Raw genomic sequence first — 9,307 nt, forward strand, 5'->3', positions numbered from 1 at the left:
TGTCAGAGACAGTGCGATTGGCACAGGACAGAGCAGAGTTTAGGGCTGTTGTTGTACACAGGGTCACTATGAGTCGTAAGCAACTCGACGGCACATAACAACAATAGCCATCTATTTTTTTCAGTCCAAAATTTCAAGTTTTAATAAAGAAAATTCTCAGCATTAAATGATCAACAGCTTCCTTTATGATTTTAAAAAGATCTTATAGTGAAAATATTGCTTGCACAATTAAATTGGCACAATCTAAATAAGATATGTTGTTGTAAAGTACCATTGAGTCGTAGATGACTCATAGTGACCATATGAATGAAAGATCTGAACACTTGTATAACTTTGTTTCTCCAAGTTCATAGGGTTTCCAAAGGTAAGCTGTTTTGACAGTGGATGCCACTCCTGCTTTCAAGTTTGTTTTAATCGAGGAGCTCCACCACACACTGTCCACCATGGTTAACCATTATCACATTTGACACATCAGTGTCACAATGTTCAACATCATAGCAACCTCTGTATAGCAAATGGGCAGACCAGTGCTATACCACTTAGAAGACAGTTTGACCAAAAACAATTAAAACCAGGCTTGAGGGTCACAGGCTGGAGGGCCCAACTGAATTTAAGAACCAAGGCATAGTTCAAACTCCTTGAGGTCCATGATTCCACTTCCTCCGTAATCAAGCATTCCCATTGGCTCTCAGCACCCCAAAACACCCATCTGGGAACATTCCCTTTTTTCCTCAATCTTCTCCTATTTTGATGTCACATGTTTCTTCATATAGTCTAACTTCTTGAATGATCTTTTGAGCATATAGACTGAATACACATGAGGAAAGGATACAGTCTTAATGCGCATCTTCATTGATTTTAATCCATTGTGTATTCACTTGCTCTGTTTGGATAACAACTTCTTGATTTAGGCATAGATTTCATGTTGTTGTTGTTAATCATCGTCAATTCATGCATGACTCCTAGTGACTCCATGAATAAAAGACCTGAGGCCTTTCTATAACTATCTTTTCTCCAAATTCATAGTTTCCAGAGGCATGTGGTTTCAAAAGTGGATGCTACTCCTGCTTCCCAACCTGTCTTAAAACTGGGAGCTCCATCAAACACTGTCCACCATGGGCAACCATTATGGCATTTGAGACCCCAATGGTAAAATGTTCAGCATCACAGGAAACCCAGATTACCTCAGCATAACAAATTGACAGAAGAGTGCTATAAGACTTTGAAGAATGTTCCTCCAAAATATAGTAGAGACAAAAGCAAACTGTACCCCACCAACTCAACATTAATAATCCCCAGACTTGTAAAATATCTTTTGTTTAAAAATCTATTGAATTGAGGGAAATGTTTTAAATGTCAAAATATTAAATAAGCTGATTGTAATTTTTCATATAAAGCACCATAAATCTGAAAATTTTACAAAATTGTTCAAATATGTAAGGGGCAATTACTTATTACTTATATCCAGTTTGAGTGCAAACACAGTACCTCCAAAATTGTTAATATTTAAGATCTAAATAGGTTCCAACTTAATATTACAAAGATATAATAAACACTACTTTTAAGTTTTTGTGTGCAAGCCATCTATCTACCTTTTCAATTTAAAATTTGTTTTGCTTTATTTTGTGGATGGCAGTTTGATCATTAATTAATTCCAGTTAAAGGTATTTTATACACAACATAATAATGCACCCTAGCCAACAATTTTAATTACTTCTTGAACAGCTGAAGTTAACAAGAAGCTATCTTTCTTTTTCATATTTTAGTGTAGAATTGTGTGCAAATTCTTTTTGGGAATATAAAATTATTTTTTAAGTGTTCTTATCAGCCCTCTCAATAATTAAGGCTAATCTAAAATATGCCATTCTAGCTTCAGTAAAAAATTTGTGAAGTTAGATGAGTGCATACAGAATTGATTTCTTGGTTTGCGAATCACTATTGCTGTGCTATTTTTGAATGCCATTTTTTCGAATCACTTGGTCAGTGCCATGACAATTAAACAGAGAGAAATATCTGTCAGTATTGTGATAAATAGAAGAAGTTGCCTGTCCTGGAGGCCTAGGAAGTCAGGGTGGGAGACTTGGCCTGGTTTCAGATCTGGGGAGTTGCCGCTACTAGCCTAACTCTGAATAGCTAATATAGTTATTCACACTACTAACAGGAAACCTGGCCAGCTGTAGTTCTCAATGTCATATACTATCTACATTTATATATTTAGGTTTTACTGTATACATTTTTTTTAAAAAAGTCTGTGTGTTTTAGTTTCCATATGAAACATTTGTAGTTTTCTAAGGATTGTAGGTTAGGAAAAAGAAAGACTAAGAAAAGAAGTTCAGGGGGACAAATTAAGATTATAGAGTATCATTAACTATAGCACTAGCCAAATATTTTAATTTAGAAGATTTTATATATAAAAGCAAATGCACTTCCTTTCTAATATCCATGTTATGCCATGATATAGTCACAGCAACCAGTGTATACAAAATACATTTTTCATAATCTGCTCAGTTATTCGTTGAATACACCACTTAGAATGAAAAGATGTGATTACAACAAACAATATAAATATTGTATATGAGAAATGTGCTCATGATGATGACTATTTACAAGAATCTCTGTTTACATTAGCAATAAATAGTCCTGCTATCAAAAGAAAGAATGCTCATGCACATGACAAGAAGGCTGCATGTTGTTAAAACATGTACATGTTGTCTCATTGTGCCAGTTTTCTCATTTGTTCAGAAAGAGTGTGTCTCGTAATTGTCTCCATGACCCCTTTAGTCCTGTTTTGGGGGCTGCAGCCCTCCATTTCCATGACTCTGTCACCCTTCATATTTGTTTGTATCCTTACTTAACGTTCTTTATGTACTGTTCAGAAGAGCTTATTGTCTTAATGCCTTTTCCACCACAGAAGACCCAGTTATCTCTAAAGATGAGATTTGTAACGTATACTCCCCCATTCAGCAATGAGCCGCTGTGCCTTGTCATTGAATTTGGTTGCTCCATCATTGTATGTTTTCATTAAGACCATGGTTCCAACTTGTATGGACTTAAGAAAGTCAATAAACAGGGTCACATCTCCCTACATGCCAAAATATTTAGTATCTCATACTTCTTCAAGACATAATGCATGTGTCTCGGAGATTGTGCAGCCGCAGTGCTCTTTGGAGGCAAAAACGATGAGGATTCATCTCACATACTTCGGGCATGTTGCTAGGAGGGCTATTCCTTGGAGAAAGATATGATGCTCAGAAGGGTTGGGGGTTGGCAAAGAAGAGGAAGGCCCTCAACAAAATGGATTGACACAGTAACTGCTGCAGGGGGCTCTTGTGTGCCAGGAAGTGTGAGAACGGCACAGGAGAGCAGAGGGTTCAGATCTTTGCTTTTGCCTTTCTTTTTGCCAAAAAAAAATCTATACCCAAATAATCAACATATAACTGACCCTTCAGTGAGTTTTCAGAGTCTGTAAATGACATGGGAGGAGAGTGTCCACATTTTTCCTTAAGAGCCACTAGTGGAACTGCAATAGAGTCACATGATCAGCCCAAACTCAACGTTAGAAATGAGTGAGATAAGCTTTATCTCCTGCTGTAAAGAATGACACAGAGGGAACAGAGTCAATTTAAGAAGTCATTATTGAGGGATGGACTAGAGTTTATATGTGACCAACCAACTAACCCACCAACCAACCGTAAATATTGACAGTCTTGCTAGAAAAGAGAAAATTCTTTCATGTACCACTAATTTCCATTCTCTATATTTCATAATGCAAATTGACTTTCCAAGATTAGAAAATGTCACTGAGGGCAGGCCAAAATCTTAGTCATCTTGAGTTTCAAACTTTGAGTCAATAGTAATGAATATACTTAGTAAATATTTGCCAGCACATATGTTGAGAAGTTAAAAGAGATACCGATTATCTTACGCCATTGGATTTTGACATAATAAAGTCATATTTGTAAGATATTTATCTTTGAGAAAATTTTCCTACTTTTTTAATTCAAAGATTCCCTGGTTTTACAGCGTGTAATGTGTTGGCTTGTTAACCACCAGGTGGATGGTTCAAGTCCACAACATACACTGTGAGAGTAATATGAGCATTCTCTTCTATAAAGATTTATAGCCTCATAAATAGGATGGAGGGTCAGCTATGGCTGGAATTAACCCAGCAACAATTTGTTTGGTTTTGGTTTAAGTACTTTATTTTATTCTGTATATGTGGTCTATGGATTGAGGCTCAATGTCAAGAAGACAAAGATTCTCACCACTGGGCCAATTGGAAGCATCAGTATGGATGGTGAAGAGATCGAGATTGTTCACAGCTTTAGTTTGCTTGACTCCACAGTCAACACTCTTGGCAGCAGTAGCCAGGAAATCAAAAGGCACATTGCCAAGGAAAAGTCTGCTGTTAGAGACCTCTCCAACGTACTGAAGAGCAATGCTGTCTCTCTGGAGACTAAGGTGTATCTGATACAGGACATGGTCTTCACAATCACTTTTTATGCATCAGAGTTGGACAATGACCAAGGAGGACAGAAGGAGAATTGATGCCTTTGAGCTGTGGTGCTGGAGAAGAGTATTGAGAGTACAATGGACTGCTAGGAAAACAAACAGATTCATCCTGGAAAAGGTTAAACTGGGCTGATCCTTGGAGGCAAGGATTCTGAGGCTCCATTTAACATACTTTGGACATGTTGTAAAGAGAGACCAGTCCTCGGAAAAGGACATCATGCTTGGGAGGGTGGAGGGACAGCGCAGGAGGGGAAGGCCCTCTATGAAGTGGATTGATTAGTGACTCGGGTTATCAGGATAGGAGTGTCAGAGACAGTGTGACTGGCAGAAGACACAGCAGAGTTTAGGGCTGTTGTGCATAGGGTTGCTATGAGTCGCAAGTGACTCGACGGCACACAACAACAACAACAACAACAACAACAACAACAACAACAACAATATGTGGTCTAGGCTCAAATCAGAGTTGTTTTTTTTTTTCCTTAGAAAATAAAACAAAAAACATTCGTGTGTGAAAATTTATCTTTTTAGTTGGTTCCTGCAAGCATTTAGGAATAATATAGAAATAAAAAAAGTTTGAAAATTTTCCAACCTTTCTCATTTCTAAGGGGAACATAGTGCCCAAGAAACTTTGCTATCTTTCAGAAACCTTCTGAATCACCTTCTTCTCTCTCAATGAAATCGTTTCATTTTGGAATCAATCACAAATCACTCAAGGAAACTTCTGGTTTTTGTTACTTGACCTCTACTCTCTAGGTATGGGTTCTTCTCCGCTGATTACCAGGAAGGAATTGGAACATCGAGAAATGGAATTGATATGTTCTTCAGATGGGTGGTTTCCTCAGCCTCATGTGCAGTGGAGAAACATGGAAGGAAAGGTGATACCCTTATTAAATGAGGTCCTGTCTCAAGACAGTGATGGGCTATTCCATGTACAGTCATCTGTATTGGTCAGAAATAAAACCATCGTGAATGTGACCTGTTCAATCACCAACCTCCTTCTGGGTCAAGAGAAAACAGCAGCTTTTTCTCCTTCAGGTTGGTTATACCGTACACTTCCTTCATTGAGAATAAATATGAAGGCCAAACTAGATGGACTAGTTTTATTGATTTTTTTTTAAAATTTAAAAAAAATTTTCTAGTTTATTTACTAAATTCAAATACATTGTTTTCAAGAACAAATTCTTTCAATTTCCTTCTTCCCCTTACCCATCAAATCGTAAAACCCCATGATTAATCCTCCCTATCCTTGAATATCCGCATTCCTTTGCTTCCAGCTTCTCCTACCCCCCTTGGATCCTTCTACTCATCCTACAATAATGGTTTTATACAACATTTATTCTTAGTTTACTCAGCAAAATGCTCTCCAGTCCTTCCCAAGTTAGGTAATAACTTATAAAATCATTGCTCCTGCGTCATGCATAATATTCCATTGTGTGAATGTGTCATAATTGATTTTTAAAGATTATTTTCTTCAGAGGAAATATCCACAACACGTCTTAAGGAAGTTTAGAGATCCTACTCTTCTGAGTATCTCCCTCATATTCCCAAATAGAGTCTTAAGAATCTTATGATGAGTTTACAGTAAATCTTAATGATCAATTCTATTTTCCTTATGCCAACATATTCTCCTCTTCTTCTAATATTAAAGCACTATCACAATTACGTCCTCACCCCATCCCACAGCTAGTGTGTTTTCTCCTGGATGAAAAAAGAATTTTCCTTAACAGTATCTTTATGGTTGTGGTCTTGGTAATTTTTCCTTTTTTTATGCCAATTATCCCAGTCATATGATGGTGTAATTGGAAAGGAGAGGAAAAATAATGTGCATGTGTGTATTTCTAGGAGAAAACCCCAATAAAACTAGGTATACATTTATAGCCTTTAGTCAACTTCTAGAGGGCCTCTTTGACAGGCTACCTACTCTCTTTTTAGTCAAGGTGCTGATAAGGTAAAAAGGACAATTTTTATTTTCCCCAGTCATGATTTAATGAAATATTTTATTTCAGAGTTCAGAATGTCTTATTTATGGACGATATTACCTGTTTTGGCAATACTGCTTGTTTTGGGGGCTGTAAGACTGAAAAGAAAAGAGAACTATCAAAAAGGTAAGTTAGATAAACAGAAAAATATGGAGTGTGATTTGCTATGGGAATATTTCTAGTTATTTTCTCTTGTCTCTCTTTTTTGGCAGTTACTCATTAGAGACATTAAATCAAGAGCTAATAACTCACAAAATATGTAGAAGGTCAGAACTTACATTAATATCCTTAGGGATGAATGTCAAATAAGTTTAGACTGTATTTTAATAATAGAAGTAAAAGGATTCAAACCCAGTGATTTGTTCACTTAGTGTTCATTCCCAAGATATTTTTTTTTGAACTTTTTATTTACTTGTTTGCCTCAATATCATCTATTTTCCCCCCTCAGAGGCCTTTCCTCAAAACACCACCACCAGCAGCACCACCACCAACAACCAAAACAACGATCATTCCTGGGATGGATCTTCTTTCTTTTTAGCGAAGGTGATATTGGATCCAAATACAGCTCATCCAGAACTCATTCTTTCAGAAGGAAACAAATGTGTGACCCATGGACATGCCTGGCAGGAGCTTCCAGACCTCCCACAGAGGTTTAACTTCCTGCCATGTGTTTTAGGCCAAGAAGGGTTCACATCAGGGAGGTGGTACTGGGATGTGAATGTTGAGAACAGTACTGATTGGTGCTTGGGTGTTGCTAGGAGTGATGTCACGAGGAAATGTTCCATTTCTATGTTACCTGAGAATGGGTTCTGGGCAATGGGTTGTTATGGAAATCAGTACTGGGCCATCACCTCTCCTCCAATCCATCTGTATCTGGCTTTGGCCCCCAAACGTGTCAGAATTTCCCTTGACTATGACTCTGGACAGCTCTCATTTTATAACATAAACAGCAAGAGACATATCTATACCTTTCCCAAGTGTTCATTCTCTGGAAAGTTACACTCATTTTTCCTTCTTTGGTCTCCTGATGTCGATTCTCCTGACATTTTCCCTGCACTGAGGCCATTCTCTGTCTCTTCTACAAGGAAAACAGCAATCTTGGATTTTGGAAACCAGAGTGGTATTCCAAGACCCAGCTCTTTACAATTTTCACCACTTGCTCGAAGGTGGCTGACAAGATCATCAGAGAAGCAAGGCAAGAGTTTACCCAGGCTGCAAATTTTATCTGGAAACTGATTTTTTTTTTCCGTAGATTTACCCTAATCCAGGATCTCTGATATCCTGTCTGTTGATCACAATCTGATAACCAAAGCTTTTAGAAAATACGAAATGAGATGCAATTTAGCCAGAGGAGAAAATACACTTGAATATTTAAGCCTTCGATTAGTTTCTTTGGAAACAAACTCGCTGCCATTGTCAGAGCTGACTCAATGACATAGGTGATCCTACAAGTGGGTTTCCACATGCTAAAAATTGCATGGGACGACATTGCCTATCTTTACTCTTCAGAGTTAATGCTAGATTTAAACCACCAGCGTGGCACCACTGTTGGGATAGGAGCGTAACTCCCTATCATGTAGGCCACCAGAATTCTCTTTATATCTCTGATTCAATGTTGAAAATAATGAAATGTTGTAGTACAACTGCTGTAAAGATTTTTTTATTTTTTTAATTTTATTTTGATTTATTTATAAAGTTTGAATACATTGTTTTTTTACAAAAGATCCTTCCCATTTCCTTTAGAAACAGAGTGGAGTTTTTGAGAAAATTACTCGAGGATATAACATATGAAAAATTTTTAGTCATTCTAGTCCAAGAAAGATTAGTTATGTGGTATGTATGTAAAAATATCAATGTTATTTTCAGAGTAAAATAAAGCCAACATTTTAAAGTTAGTAATGGTGAAATAAAAGCAGGAAATGCTAAATACTATAAAGAATATTTTAGAGTCATAATGGTTTAGGGAGAAATCAGATGTGGAAAAAGATATAATGTAAAATGAAAACTTAGAGCCTTAAAATCTTCTGAGAGGAAGAAAACTCTACAAATGACACTCTACTGCTTTTTATTAATGTAGACTTAACAGAGTTATTATGTGTTGCCTTCAATCAACTTGCCTATTTATTAATTTTGCATCTGTTTCCTTCCCTTTACATTCCTGTTAATCATCCAAGATTGATTCTATCTTTATGTAAAACTTTCTTTAACTTTTTATATTATTAGTCTTATACACGTCCTAAACAACATGTCCCTGGAAACTCTATGAAGCTGATAAATGACAATAGTTATTCAAAGGCTTCAGGCCTTTTATTCACAGGGTCACTATGAGTTGTGCTTGACAGGATGGCAATCAACAACAACATAACATAATTAAGGAGCTCTGGTGGTATAGTGGTAAGTAATTGTGCTGACAATCCAAAAGCATGTGGTTTGAATCCACAAGCTGCTGCATGGGAGAAAGATGGACAATCTCTTCCCATGTGATTTACAACCTCTGGAAACCCAATGGAGTGTCAACAGCATACAACAAAAACAATATACCATAGTTGTCCTTTTTTTTTTTATGTGTGTGTACTGTCAAATCAGATCTGACTGGTACAGGAGGCGATTGTTCTTCCTTCTTCAGCAGAGCATCTGGTGGATTTGAACCATGCACCTTTGGGATTGCAGTGCAGCTTTTTGCCACTAGGCCACCAGAATTCACCAATTGTCCTTTTTTTAAAAAAAATAATTTTAATGAACATTTACAAGAATTTGGATTTCCATTCATTCATTGCTGCACTTCTCTACCTGCCCAGCCCTCTGCCCCCCCCCCC

At 37.1% G+C, this 9,307-nt stretch overlaps 1 protein-coding gene across 1 annotated transcript in view; it reads left to right on the forward strand.

Moving 5' to 3' along the window:
- LOC102874917 overlaps positions 1 to 9,307 on the forward strand; it is a 70,731-nt gene that overhangs the window by 36,479 nt on the left and 24,945 nt on the right. The window contains exons 7-9 of the mRNA XM_006882206.1: positions 5,266 to 5,547; positions 6,519 to 6,617; positions 6,940 to 7,686. Coding sequence (XP_006882268.1) covers positions 5,266 to 5,547; positions 6,519 to 6,617; positions 6,940 to 7,686 — 1,128 coding nt within the window. The remainder of the gene's footprint in view (positions 1 to 5,265; positions 5,548 to 6,518; positions 6,618 to 6,939; positions 7,687 to 9,307) is intronic.

The sequence above is a fragment of the Elephantulus edwardii genome, unplaced genomic scaffold (genome assembly GCF_000299155.1).
Source record: "Elephantulus edwardii isolate Elephantulus edwardi_28Jun2011 unplaced genomic scaffold, EleEdw1.0 scaffold00017, whole genome shotgun sequence".
NCBI lineage: Eukaryota > Metazoa > Chordata > Mammalia > Macroscelidea > Macroscelididae > Elephantulus > Elephantulus edwardii.